The sequence below is a fragment of the Heterodontus francisci genome, chromosome 13 (assembly GCF_036365525.1).
Source record: "Heterodontus francisci isolate sHetFra1 chromosome 13, sHetFra1.hap1, whole genome shotgun sequence".
In the NCBI taxonomy this organism is placed as follows: domain Eukaryota; kingdom Metazoa; phylum Chordata; class Chondrichthyes; order Heterodontiformes; family Heterodontidae; genus Heterodontus; species Heterodontus francisci.
The window spans coordinates 84,102,195-84,117,009 of NC_090383.1; the positions used below are offsets into that span (position 1 = coordinate 84,102,195).

The 14,815-nt window shown below is 39.9% G+C and overlaps 1 protein-coding gene across 7 annotated transcripts in view; it reads left to right on the top strand.

Moving 5' to 3' along the window:
• LOC137376463 (serine/threonine-protein kinase MARK1) overlaps positions 1-14,815 on the top strand; it is a 176,087-nt gene that overhangs the window by 134,355 nt on the left and 26,917 nt on the right. For 5 of the 7 annotated variants that reach the window (XM_068045077.1, XM_068045074.1, XM_068045075.1 and 2 more), the window contains 6 exons: positions 1,697-1,816; positions 1,950-2,049; positions 2,367-2,479; positions 3,106-3,259; positions 6,407-6,600; positions 13,215-13,312. In XM_068045077.1, the coding sequence (XP_067901178.1) occupies positions 1,697-1,816; positions 1,950-2,049; positions 2,367-2,479; positions 3,106-3,259; positions 6,407-6,600; positions 13,215-13,312 (779 nt within the window). Of the gene's footprint in view, positions 1-1,696; positions 1,817-1,949; positions 2,050-2,366; positions 2,480-3,105; positions 3,260-6,406; positions 6,601-13,214; positions 13,313-14,815 lie in introns of those variants that run through there. The other 2 variants (XM_068045079.1, XM_068045081.1) reach the window with 2 other exon arrangements.

A 14,815-nucleotide genomic window follows, 5' to 3' on the forward strand; every position in this document is an offset into this window, starting at 1 on the left:
AGCGGTGCATGGAAGTCATGTAATTTTCGGGCCCTCGGGTGTATTTTCTTTGTTTATTTCCTCCCTCTTAATGTTGGGAGACATTTCTCTATCCTCATCCTATTCCTCATGGTCTGCTGAGGTTAACAACGAGAGAAGTATATGACTGCACCACTCAGTGGGTTATATTAATACAGAAGGGTTTGCCACCTTCTCACTTCTATGGCAAATGTTTTTAAATAGCATTTCAGAAAATCTTGTGAAGCAGCACCTTATTTTTTTAATTTTGATGTCATCTTCGTAGTACCGAGTTTGCTGGAAAATTTAACTTTTGTTGGATTCCTTTAAATTTTACTGAGAATATCCTTGCATGAGGTAACTTTGCTGACTGGTTTTGACACCAGCTGTCTCATACTTGCTGAATAGAATGTCATAAAAGAGAGGTATTGATTGTGCGTCCAATGGTGCTTTCAATGTATTAATTTGTTTTATTTTAAGCATGCACCAGTGCAGACAATGCTATTATAAAATGTAAAAATCAGCATTAGGGCCTTTGGACCTGGTTTGCAGTGACTTGCATTGCAACTAGGAGTTTGTTTATATGCAACACTGGCCTCAATACTACCATCCCCCCCTCACACCACCCTCCCACATGCACAACGGGAGGGAGAGGGGTTAAAAATCTAAAAACAGGGAGCAGGAGCACATTCCCCCACCTCCCTTCACATGTGCACCCTGGTGCTGTTTTTGTGGCATGTTACTGTTGCACCTTGGAGAGGTGGGTCACTTCATTAAACATATTAAAATCAAGCTACCACAGCACATTTGGGAGCCTGATTTAAATTTAACAATTGCTGCATGGGCTTTGGAACTCAATAGAGAAAGGAAGAAGGATACTGTTAGCTCTAAAAGATTAAGTGCCATTTACAGTCATTGTGGGCTAGGAGGAGTAGGAAGCTCCCTGACCCTTCAAGGACACTTTTGCCTTCCCATTTGCCAATCACGGCCTCTCCCTCCTTCCCTCCGTCGCAATTGGTGACTCCCCCCACCCCTCCAATCAAATCCCATTCTCTTAACTCTCTTTCTCGTGATCGGCGACCTCACTTCCCCACCCTCCCCCCGGCCAAGTCCCAATCTCTAACTCCTTTGCTCCCATGATGAGCGACATTCCCCATGCCCTCACCGCCCCACCATAACAGCCAAAAGCCCTGATCTCCCCGTAAATGTCAAGGTTACTGAATTTGTTTCCGAAATAGATATCCCAGAAACACTCTCTCGTAATCTGTTGCTGAGTAAGGGTATGGTGTGGTGCTTAATTCAATAAAAGCCAATGTGTGTAGCTTTGTATCTCATTGGCGGGTTAAAAATAAGTTGTACAGCAAAGTGTTGGAATTAAATTCACTGTGGCTGCTCTTCTCCCACACAAAGCAACACAGCAAAAGCAGGAGGGTGTATTTGTTGTTCCTTTGTTATTTGATCCTAAATTCTTACCACAGTAACTTTTTTATAATTTTTGACCTAAGTATCCTAAATTACTTTTCCATCAAATGATTTGGCTTGTTCAGAATTTGCATTCTATGAAATTCTTCTTGTATCCCATAACACTGAGCTTCTCTTAATAACGTCTTGGGATTTTTAGAAAATTTCAGCACCTGATCTGATTCTATCTTGTGCAAGACACACAATATGACTTCCCCTATTTATTTCCTCCTTGCAGGAACTAAGGGAAAGGGTGTTGCGAGGAAAATACCGTATTCCTTTTTATATGTCAACTGACTGTGAAAACTTGCTCAAAAAACTCCTGGTGTTAAATCCTGCCAAACGAGGCAGTTTGGAGGTAAGTGAGATTTTTCAGCTGACTTTTTTTTAAAAAACATTGTACACTTAAAAAAAAATATATATATATAGCCTGAGATTCCCCTTGCTGTTAGTAAGTTAAGTTATTGATATGTTGAGTTGTTTTTGAACAGCAAATCATGCGAGACCGATGGATGAATGTCGGTTTTGAGGAGGAGGAATTAAAACCATACAGCGAACCAGAACCTGACTATAGTGATCCCAAAAGAATAGGTAAGTCTGTTAATCTTGCACGAGTAACCTGGGCTTAATCTTACTGATCTGAAATGCATTAACATTGTATAATAATCTGTACATATTGTGTCATATACCCATTCTTATAAACATGTGGGGACAGGAAAAATGTATTTCTTATTGGAGGTTCATTGTAGCAAAGTTCAGGATTTCCTTTGGTTAATGAAGCCTCCACTAAGACCAGGGACTTGATTTGCTGCATTGATGGAGTGTTTTGATGAGGACATTTCATTGTATGTACTAAAACTTAAAATATAATGTTTCTGCATTATAAGTTTTTGCATTGATGTTTACAGAAACAATGGTCACTATGGGCTTCCCAAGAGAAGAAATTACTGAATCCGTAGTGGGGCAGAAGTACAACGAAATCATGGCCTGTTACCTGTTGTTAGGCAGGAAACCTCCAGAGGCAAGCTGCATTATATTCTGTTAAAATTTTGGAAAGTTTAGTTGTATGAGAACTGCTGGAATGTGATTTTTTTTATATATCAGCTGGTACCTGGCTAGGCAGCAGAGTACTTCTGTACTGAATTTGTTACAGTATTATTTTTTCTGTTGCACATGGGTATATGAAGTCTGTTCAGAAGCTTAGCCTTCACAAGACTCTAGTAGAGACTTGTGTTGATTCCTCGGGCAGGCAGTGCCGCAGGCCGCGCAGGTAGATGTCCAGGGTGCTGCTGGCTCCCGGGAATCGGCCTAAGTCTGCGTAACACTGATAGAAGTGGTGCTATGCGAATGAATGCCTTCCCCAAGGTCGTCTCAAGCACAGTAATGGTCTTTCATACCAGTGCCTATGAGATGTGCCCCATGCCCACTCATACCAGAAACATAAAAAGCATCATGAGCAGCTGGGAATATTTATGCTGGAAAAGCCAGAAGTTTTTTTGTGGCAGGCACCCCGAGATCATGGTTTTAAATCACACCATGGCAAGTTGTGCTGTTGAATTGAAGAGAATTTTGTTTAAACTGAGTAAAATAAAAAAAATTTACAAGTTCAAGAATTGTTTCTAACGACTGTGCTTTTCAAACTTCCAGTTTGAAGGCAGCGAATCTGTATCCAGTAGTAACCTGTGTCAAAGGTCTCGGCCCAATAGCGACCTCAACAACAGCTCCACGCAGTCTCCAGCACATTTGAAGGTCCAACGCAGTATATCAGCGAATCAGAAACAGCGGCGGTTTAGTGAACATGGTGGGAATGACATTCAAACGCATAAAGTAACATTACATATTTCATGTTTTGAGTGTGCATTGCTACAGTGAGCCATGCTGGACCAAATGCTGCTCTTTTTAAAATTTGATTTGGTTCAGTTGTTGCATTTTTGCATTATTTGTAGACCAGATTTATTGTTGTGTATCCAGTTTGCAGTGAGAATTTGACATTTAATGTTTTTACTGTAGCAACACCCAAAATAATCTCTCCACTATTTACCAATCAGATATTCCATTCCATCACTTTTTTATTTATATCTGGAATATTTAACCTATATTGAATCGCTCTAACCGGATAAAACTTATCCAATGATCCATGATCCATTACCCTCCATGATCCATTTCTTTTTGGAGCAGGAAGGGTATTACACTTTGAATAGGAGATGTTTAATTAGTCCACGTCACTTAAAAATAAAAACGCAAATTGAAACTTTGGCATTACATTCAATATCGTAGTCCATAATGCTTAAATCTGAAATTCTGTTCTTGAAGGCAAATATGTCAACAATGGTATAGAAGCTCCATCAAATTTGCTTTTTTTCTTTTTCCCTTTATGCTAAATGTTTATTGGAAGTGAAAACACTGTTGCTTCTGTAGTTTCAAAATATCTTTATTCATGGAATGTTGTAGTTTTGTGGAGGGTCTTGAGTTATGCAATGCTTCAAAGCAAATGAGACCCTTCATTTAAAACTGTTCATCTTATCTGCCCACATGGGGAGAAAAATAAATTGGAAGAGTTGTGTCTAAAAATAGATGCTGAAATGGTTTTGGTGAAATATTCTTGATCAGTACTTAGATTTTTGTGTGACTTCATTGACGTTAGCTTTTCAATAAATATTATCTCGGGCAATGCAGACCTAATTAAATTATTCTTGTCATGATTCCAAGTTGCTTTTTTTTTGAACTAAAACTGAAATTAGAAATGTAATAATGCAAAACAGATCATTCAGCATCTGATAGAGACGTTAGTAAAATATTCCATTCAAACAAGAGCCTGAACCTTATCGTTTCTCTCGGATACTGGTCTGTTGTGCACTCTTCTTTTTGATTTTATTCAGATTTCCAGCATCCAAAATTTATTCTTTATATAGTGTTTTTGTAATGGAGCTGGAGATTTAGTTAATGATTTGTGCTGTGAAAATTGTTGACATTTTCAGGTGATCATTATAAAATTGCCAGTGAAACTTCACAGCCTCCAGTTTCTAAGGAAACGCTTGCCAATACACATTGCTTTACGCTTTAAAAAAAAATCCATCCCAATGTCTAGTCTGATTAACCAAGGAAGCATGGTAATGAAAGGCATTTTTGTTGTTGTAGCAGTTTCTTAACCATTACAGCACAGATCTGCAACATAAAATGGATACAAACAAGTCCCAATTTTCTGTAAAAGCAAAATACTGTAGATGCTGGAAATCGGAACGAAAAACCGAAAGTGCTGGAAATACTCAGCCAGTCTGGCAGCATGTGTGGAGAGATAGAAACCGAGTTAACGTTTCAGGTCGATGACCTTTCATCAGAGCTGGCAAAGGTTAGAAATGCAAGAAGTTTTGAGCAAGTGAAAGGGTGGTGGAGGGTGGTGGAGGGTGGTGGGGGGGGGTGGGGGGGGGCGCGCAAAAAGAACAAAAGGGAAGGTCTGTGATAGGGCAGGAGAGTTTAAATGTCATACAGAGATACAGCACTGAAACAGGCCCTTCGGCCCACCAAGTCTGTGCTGACCATCAACCACCCATTTATACTAATCCTACATTAATCCCATATTCCCTCCCATATCCACACCTTCCCTCAATTCTCCTACCACCTACCTACACTAGGGGCAATTTACAATGTCCAATTTGACAATGGTCAAAGACGTCATGGATCAAAAGGCAAAGGGAGTGGTAATAGTTGTTGTAAAAAATCTGGACAAATGCTTTGTCTTTTACTACAACTATTACCACTCCCTTTGCCTTTTGTTCCATGACGTCTTTGTGTCATTTAACCTCTTCTGCCCTCCACCCTATCACAGACCTTCCCTTTTGTTGTTCTTCCCCCACTCCCCTCCCCACCTTCACTTGCTCAAAGCTTTCACCTTTCTAACCTTTGCCAGTTCTGAAGAAAGGTCATTGACCTGCAACGTTAACTCTGTTTCTCTCTTCACAGATGCTGCCAGACCTGCTGAGTATTACCAGCATTTTCGGTTTTTATCCCAAATTTCTGCAGCTGACTACTTTCCTTAAATTTTAAGTCATTGATCCTTGCAGTGGGTATCTAATCTCCTTCATCCTTTTAAATATAAATTCTATCTGAATCAATAAATTAAATATTTTGATTTCTTCCAAGTTTTTTCTAATTGTATTTTTTGAATTTCATGATTTTTAAAATAATTTTGAGAAATACCAGCATAATATCTAGAACCTAAATAAAATCCCACAGCTCTGCATGTTTGAGTTCCTGTTAATTGAATGAGTTCAGGAGTAAATACCAGAATTTTTTTTAAAAATCAGAAACCCTGAAAATATGAAATTAAAAAAAAATAGCAACTGTCGGAAATGCACAGCAATGAAGCGAAACATGAGAGGAAGATAGGTTAATAATTCTGGTATCTTGTGTGGAATTTCTTTCTGCATTGGTCATTGGCCTGATGTACATTTCTAGCATTTTTTTGTGTTTTGTCAAATGGTTTGAATTCTGCTTTAATATGTGGATATATTTTAATCTCCCTGCAACCTCTGACTCATGCACAAAGTATCAATTGGCAACAACAGAGGGGTAGCTTTGTAAGAAAAATTTCATAGTGATAAATGACTAGTACAGTTTGTTAATTATAATAGTTATAAGCTTCATAAGGGTACTAAAATAAAATCCTATTATCACAGTGTGACAGTGCAGTGCTTTCATCTGTCCATCTATTTTCCATCGCCCTTTCTTATCCAAGGTGAGGTGGAGAGATCATTTGAAGTTAGTTCTCAGTCTTTATCTTCCACTGCTTATCTGCTGCCTTCATTTATGCTTCTGATAAGTATACTGTTAGGTGTCCAGCTATAATGAATTAGATGCACTCTAAAATATATTCAGCTAAAAAGAAATGTTATACTTCTGGAGTCAGTTGAGTTTGTTTGATTTGTTCCTTTACCTTTCTGTTTTGCAGCTGGCCCATCAATCCCACCTGCTGTCTCATACACTAAACGTGCTCAAGCAAACAGTGTGGAAAGCGAACAGAAGGAAGACTGGGACAAAGACATAGCTCGCAAATTAAGTAGCACCACTGTAAGTTCCAAAGGAGATGTGCCTGCAAGCCCACTTGCAGGTCTTGAGAGGAAGAAATCCACTACTGGACCAAGTGTAAGCAGCAACTTGATTTGACTGAGTTGCATGTTCGATTTGATTTCAAGTGTTCAGGCCAGCAATGCCTTTCTTGTGTGATTAATGCACAGATCATACACTGGGTTAAGTAAGCCTGATCTGTCATTTTCTATTGCAAGCTGAATTGCTCTTCGTCTTCTCTTCACATGTTCGTTGTGTGTTCTGGCAGTAATGCAGGCCATTGATAGAAACACAGACTTTTGTCATAAATACCACGTTGCACTCCTCCCATTCCTACAATTCACATTATCTGACTGCTGATAATCTATCTGAATTGATGAACCTTCCCATGTAAGAATTGATGACCCTGCTAACAACTTGACGCAACTGATAGCCAGTGCACAGAGATCAAACTTCAGCCCCTGAAGTTGAACAGTCTCTTTACCATGCAATTTTAAAAGAAAAAATACCCACAGAGTACAAGTAATAAACCTGTACATGAGAGATTTTTGGGGGGTCTGAGCCCAGGATCATTCCTTTCACTTGGACATTTAAAGTGATTTTCTAAACTTCTGGATAATTCATCAGCATTAGCAGAAGTTTAGAAGATTGCTGTTAGATATTAGACATCAAAGTGAAAAGAAGAGCAATACAGCATCAGATGACCACCTACTAATGGATAAATTCAGATTTACACTTGAACAAGTTTTACATCAACAGATACAGAACTGATGATGGATGTAATTTGGAACTGATACAAGATGGCAAAATGAAAGCCAGCTTTCAGGTGAACCTTTCCAATAAATAAGGAGTTCTTTAAAAAAAAAACCTGTAAGAGACAGAGGAGCTAACACTCGAACAAACTTGGTAACAAATAAAGAAGGCATGGAAAGAAACATAAGGAAGGATTGAGAGTTGATCTCTGGAAAAACAGTGAAAAAGATTTAATATGGAAGAGAGTAATAAATAAGTCTTAAATAATAGTTGACCAATAGCAGCTAATGTTTGGAGTACTATGTGCAGTTCTAATTTCCATATTCCAAAAAGGATATAGAGCTGCTGGGAAAGGTGTCAAAAAGATTTACAAGGATGATAGTAGAAATGAGAAATGTCCAGGTAAAAGGTACCTGGACATGCAGCTGAAGTGCTGTAACCGGCAAGGCTATGGACCAGGTGCTGGAAGGTGGGATTGGATTGGGCAGCTATTTTTTTTGGGCAGCATGGACACGATGAGCTGAATGGCCTCCTTCTGTGCTGTAATTTTTCTATGGTTATAACTACCAGGAAAAAGGGAACAGATTCGGGCTCTTTACTCTAGAAAGGATAAGGCTGAAGGGTGTCCAAATAGAGGTCATTAAAATTATGAAGAGGTTGGATTGGGTTGACATACATAAGAGCCCATTTGTGGGGAGTCCAAAACTCTAGGGGCTATGAGTATAAGATAGTCACTAATAAATCCAATGAAGAATTTATGAGGAGCTGCTTTACCGAGAGAGTGCTTAGAATGTGGAACTGCTGCCACATGGAGTAGAGGAAAACTGCACAGATGCCTGTAAGGGGAAGCTAGCTAGGTGCATTAGGGAGAAAGGAATAGAAGGGAGAAGATGGAGTTAGATGAAGTAGGGCGAGAGGCGGCTCATGCGGTGTGTAACACCAGCATAGACCAGTTGGGCTGAATGGCCTGTTTCTGTGCTGTAAACTCAATGTACTTCTATCTAGGAAGCACAAAATCAGTATTTAGAAGTTGGCAAAGAAACAAAAAGAAGCACTAGATGTGAAAAGAGAATGCTCATTGGAAAATCTAGCCAAACAATTCGAAGGTGGTGGGAAACATGAAAAGATCTGTACGATCTAAATAGAAAGCTTAAAACAGGAGAAATAAAACCCAGTGAAGAACAAAAAGAGGACAGTACTCACAAAAAAACTATGATCAGTTCAAAGCTGGGCAGCACGTCAAGGAACGACTAAATCAACCCACTCCAACTCAGCCCCAAATACCACCTGCACAAAAGTCTTTACGGGGGAATGTTAACAAACCTGGCAGAGAAAGATTAAGGAGACCAAATAGAAACTTAAAAGCAGGGATGCTTCAGACCCTGGTCGTATACCACCTGAAGCCATCAAAGTTATATAGAAACATCCACTGAAATGCTGGGCTGAATTTTTCGGGGGACCTTGAAGTCCCGTTGCCAGGGCCAAAAGCAGGACGTGACCCTGCTCTGGCAGGCTGGAGAGACCCTCGGATGGCATCCTGCCAGCAACAGCCAATAAAGAGGCTGCCACTGGGGCTACCGTTCAATTGAGGACTGAGGCCTTCCCCCAGGAGCTGCCAGCCCAATCAGAGGGCTGGCAGCTCAGCAGTGTCGCCACTAGCGGTGGCCATTGCTGAGGCTGTAAGACCAGGGAGAGTGCTTCAATGGCAAGGCACCCTCCGAGAGATGAGTATTGCTGGGGGAAGCCAGGGCCAGGGAGAGAAGTGGTTATAGCAAGGAGTTGGGGGTGCAGGTTGGGGTCCCCCTGTGGGCCATGTAGTGCCTATTTAAGGAGGTTCCTGCCACTGGCAGTATGTTATGGTGGCGGGAAGATGACCAGCTCCCTTCCCAATGCCTTGCCTCGCCATATTGCAAGCCCTCCCACCTCCCAGCCCGTCTCCAGTCGGCCAGGAAAATTCAGCCTGCTGTTGCAACTTTTTGAGTAGATAGGGGAAACAGAAAACATATCAAGACTGGAAACATGGCTTTGTCATAAGTTACCAAAGATTGCAAGAACTTGAGAGGCATCACATTGTCGTCAATACCGGGAAATGTCTTAAACAGAATTATACTTGAACGGCTAAAGACAGAAGTTGACAAATGGTTGAGGGATGAACAGGCTGGTTTTCAAAAAGGGAAATTGTGCAATGATTGTTTCAATATGATGTATCATATAGTTATATCATCAATTGAATGGAACCTGTCTCTAGATTTCACATTCATAGACTTTAAAAAGTCATTTGATAGTGTGGACCAAAATACCTTTTGGAAATTCATGAGTCACCATGGGATACATGTCATAAACCCAAAAAATATACCAAACTCCATCTTGCACAGTAGTACACAATGGAACTCTCATAGAACCCTTCCAACTGGAAATTGGAATACAATAGGGGTGATTGTTGCCACAGCCTTTGTTATTTCTGCTAGTGATGGATTGGATAATGTGAAAGATGAAGTCATGATATACAGTGGACAGTACTTAGCCAGCTCGATGATTTGTACTTCTCTGATGACATTATCTTTCTGTCACACAACCAACAACAAATTCAGAACACCATGAATAGACTAGTAACAAAACAGGGCTCTATCTTTAAAGACAAAACTAAAGTTTTTTTTTTGCATGCTCAACATGAAGAATGAGAGGATTACCCTAAATGGTGAAGCCCTTGAGGACAGAAACAAATTCACCTATCTTGGAGGGAAGGATTGAAGAACTGATAGATATCCAAACAAGAAGAGGAAAGGCAAGAATAGTATTTTTATCCGTAAAGCAAATTTGGAGATCCAAACTATTATCTTGAAAGAGCAAAACTTTGCTTTTTTAACACCAATGACAAATCAAGCCATTGGTACAGAGTCGAAACATGGAGAGAAGCAGACGATGATAAACAAGTTATATACATTTGTCAGTAAATGTCAACAAAGGACATTCGCTGGCCAGAGACCATGAATAACTGTAGAGAAACACCAGACAGGAGAGAATAGAATCATAGAATGGTTACAGCACAGAAGGTGGCCAGTCCAATTGTATCCATGCTGGCTCTCCAAGAACAACTCACCTTTTCCTTGTAGTCCTGCAAATTTTTTCTCTTCACATAATTATCCAGTTCTGTTTTGAAGGCCTTAATTGAATTTGCCTTTATCACAATCTCAGGCAGTGCATTCCAGATCCTAACCACTGACTGCATAAAAATGTTTTCCTAATGTCACCGTTGCTTTTTCTAGTCACCTTGCATCAGTGTCCTCTGGTTCTCAATCCTTCACCAACGGGAACTGTTTCTCCCTATCTACTCAGTCCAGACCCCTCATGATTTTGAACACCTCCATCAAATTTCCTCTTAATCTTCTCTTCTCCAAGGAGAGCAGCCCCAGCTTTTCCAATCTATCCATGTAACTGAAGTTTCTCATCCCTGGAGCCATTCTCAGGAATCTTTTCTGTACCCTTTGGAATTCCTTCACATTGTTCCTAAAGTGTGGTGCCCAGAACTGGACACAATACTCCAGTTGAGGCTGAACCAGTGTTTTGCACAGGTTTATCATAACTTCCTTTTGTACTTTATGCATCTATTTATAAAGCCCAGGATCCCATATGTCTTTTTAACCACTTTCTCAACCTTTCCCATCACCTTGAATGATTTGTGCACATAGATCCTGCTCCTGCATCCCCTTCAGAATTGTACCCTTTATCTTATATTGTCTCTTTGTTCTTCCTACCAAAATGAATCACTTCACACTTCTGTTACAAATATGATGGAGAAAATGGTATTGGAGTATATGTACCCTTAGAAAAACCCAGAACTCTGTTGCTACGCAGCCATTGGAATCCACAAGCAGAAGGATCAGGCAAACCAAATATAGTTACCATATAACTCTGGATGCCAAAGTAAAATGAATCGGCCACAAATGGAATCAGTTCAAAGTGTTTGCCCAAGAAGGGTTCCCAACCCTCACACTTCCGCAAAGAGACTGCCAGAATGGGTATCCTAAGGGCTGCTGCTGGTGACCTAGGAGAAATGATTATTACATGTGTGGTTTGCACATGCGTAATATCCTGGCTGTCATAGCTTGCACTCAATCTGGCTTGTCCCTGCTGGCCCCCGCTGTCTGGAATACCCGCTTCCTTGTCTCTTGTGAGAATAGCAACGTTGGGTCCTATGAAAATTTCCAGAAAACTGAAGTTTGAAGAGAACACACATGGGGAGGGGTGGGGGGAGAGAAATGCCAACTGGGTAAAGGAGGGGGGAAAAAAACTGGAGAGAGGGGGAGAATTCATGGTAGCATGTGATGTGCACTCCGTGCTTTGTTCCTGGAGAAAGGCAGCTTTTGTGCTCCTTCAGGACTGAGCTTCACCTGCATTAAGCTGAACTTTAGCAATGGGGTGTGGGAGTCAATGCATTGAATATAGTTTGCAAAAAGTCATTAAAGATGTGTGAAAACCTAGAAGTTACTTACATCGATGTTTTTGTTGAACCAGTGACTTGGTGTTTCTCGTTGAGGCTAATTCTGTAGAAACTTCACAGAAGTAGTTTTTATTTAAACATCACTTAGCTTTAAATCTTCCTGTTCTTTGTTTTTCCTTGGTTTATTAATTGTTGTTCATCTCACTATAAAGCAAAAAGTCAAATAATTTGTTTGGAACTTGGTGATATTGAGACACTCTCATCTCAGGTAAATGTCGTGATCAAATAATCCATGATCAAATTTCCACAAATACATCAGAGTTTCAGAGTTTGCAACTTTATGCCCAAGTCAGAGTTCAGTGGTGAAACTAGTAGATGGGCTATAATTCATAAGGAATATTAAGATTGCATGATGATGAATTTCAATGGCGGAAAAGTGGGAAGGTTCCTTTACGGTATGCACTCTGATCTGCCTTACGTTTCAAGGTCAACTGCATCCAGGAAATTCATGGCATAGACCCATCGAAAGTCCCTTTATTTATGTAGAAGAACCTGGCAGTTTAGAGTCAGTACAGTGTGCAGAAGAACGATCAATAAAGCTAATTTATCCAAATTAGACAGAGGTGCTTCTAAAAACACCAAACATTAAATATCTTCAAGATAGCTAGTTGATGCTAAATACCTGCAGACAAAAACATTAGGACATCAGACAGATCTTTGGGTAATTTATTAAGAGCTGCTGTGGCTGAAAGAGCTCCGCCTAATAACATGTTCCTTTCAACCAGCTACACCATATGTCCTTAACTCTCACATTTTGTGAATGGACTGTTCCATGGCACCAACCTTGCATTTTGGATGAGCAATATCCATTGAAGGTAAGTATTGGTAAGCAGAATGGCTATCCATTATCTCTTTGAAAAAAGACCAACCCACTACCCCTGCCAATAGATCATATCCAACTCTCAAGATCTATATTCTTCAAAAAATATTGAGTTACTCTTCTGTGATAGTGTAGGCATTTGTGCATGTGTCAGTGTGCTAATTTTTAATTTGGTCATAATTTTAGGATATATATGTTTGTGACTTGCTGTAGCCACATGTTCTGCTCCAATTAGAATAAAAAGCAGTTTCCTTGAGTACTGGTGAAAAATTCACACTTGCCTATTCCCAAGTAAATTTTATATAACTTGAATGTGCTTGTTGTAATCTTACTGATTTAATAAGGTTTCATGACTTGCATGGTATTTGTAAACAGTTATTTCAGCAAAAAAGCCCTCCGATCACCTGGACAATGTGGGATCAGTGGCATATAATAAATCTGCCTGTGAAGCTGCACGTTTAATACATGCTATATAATTGGCTGTGCAATATAGGGTTTATATGTTTGAAATTGTTAGAATAGCCATCTAAAAATTAGCAATGTAATTTTTTTCTTTCCAGAATTGTTAGTTTTATTTCAAGCAAAGCCTAGCTGATACTAATTGCGTTAATGTTTCAGAACAACATGCTCCCTGGTATGACGAGAAGGAACACTTACGTATGTGAACGTTCAACTGGAGATCGATACTCTGCCATGCAGAATGGAAAAGACAGCAGGTGAGAATCCACAACAATACGTTATTATCAAATGTCTGTGATTTTCTCAAAGCCAGAGAAGAAAGCAACCATGCAGGAGCTAATGAAAAGCCTGAACAAGTATAGCAGATATGAATGCCTCAAAAGCAAGTGAGCGCAGAATGCTGTTGGGTGAAAATAAGGGATGCTCAACTGAATGAGGCGTTTATTGGAATGTACAAGATGAGTAACACATTACACAATTAGAGAGGTGTTTGCAAAGAATAATGTTTGATGAAATAAGTAGAAGTGCATTGTGTTTGCATGTAAATGAAATGCTTTCAAGAGCAAAATATTTTTATGTTCAATTAAAAGCACCATCACTGAAAATATCTCAATTACTTGTTCCATGAAACAGATTTTATTCTCCTTTTCTCTCTTGACTAAATATTTAAATGCCGCTTGTGTTGACTCTATACCTGAATGAATCTGAAGCCCGTCATTCTAATAATTGTAAAATGAGAGGGCTAATTTCTATTCTTTCCATGCGTAACAACATATATGTATGCATCCAGGTAATATGATCATCTGTTGCAACATTTGTTTACTGTGGTGTAAAAGGGGAAAATAAGATTCTAATCCATGCTACTCACAAAATGAAATAGAAATATACGCTCGGACTAGTAGCAACATGGTACAATGCAATAAAAACAAGAAATGCTGGAACCACTCAGCAGGTCTGGCAGCATCTGTGGAAAGAGAAGCAGAGTTAACGTTTCGGGTCAGTGACCCTTCTTCAGAACTGACAAATATTAAAAATGTCACAGGTTATAAGCAAGTGAGGTGGGGGTGGGGCAAGAGACAATGCAAAATGCCTGCCTCAGTGGTGGCAATAGTGAGGGATCAAGCAGATTCAAATTCATTTAATTGGGTTGCTTTTTTTACCATGTGGCAGAAACAAGCATTAGACACAGCTAACCGACATCCCAAAAGGAATGTTTTAATTGAATATGGAGCCAAGTATCAGCGTTAATAAAGGGCGTGCATTGAAGGTTAAGAGGAGATTTGATAGAGGTGTTGAAAATCATGAAGGATTTAGCTAGAGTAAATGAAGAGAAACTGTTTCCAATGGCTAAAGGGTCAGTAACCAGAGGGTACGGATATAAGGTGATAGGCACAATAAACAGAGGCAGCATGAGGAAAAACTTTATGCAATGAGTGGTTAGGATTTGGAATGCATTGCCTGTTAGGCTAGTGGACACAAATTCAATAGCTTCCAAAAGGGAATTGGATAAATACTTGGAGAAAGAATTGCAGGGATAGGGGTAAAGACCAGGGGCGTAGGACAGACAGGATTACTCTTAGAAGAACCAGCGCAGACTCGATGGGCCATATCGCCGCCTCCTGTGCTTTATCATTCTATGATCCTACGATGTGCTTGGGGGGAAAAGGGAACAACATTTGGAAAAGAGAGGCCAGCTGAGGTGCCATCCGATTTGCATAAAAAGGGAGCTCCAAATAGATGGAGGAAATAACAGTTAAACA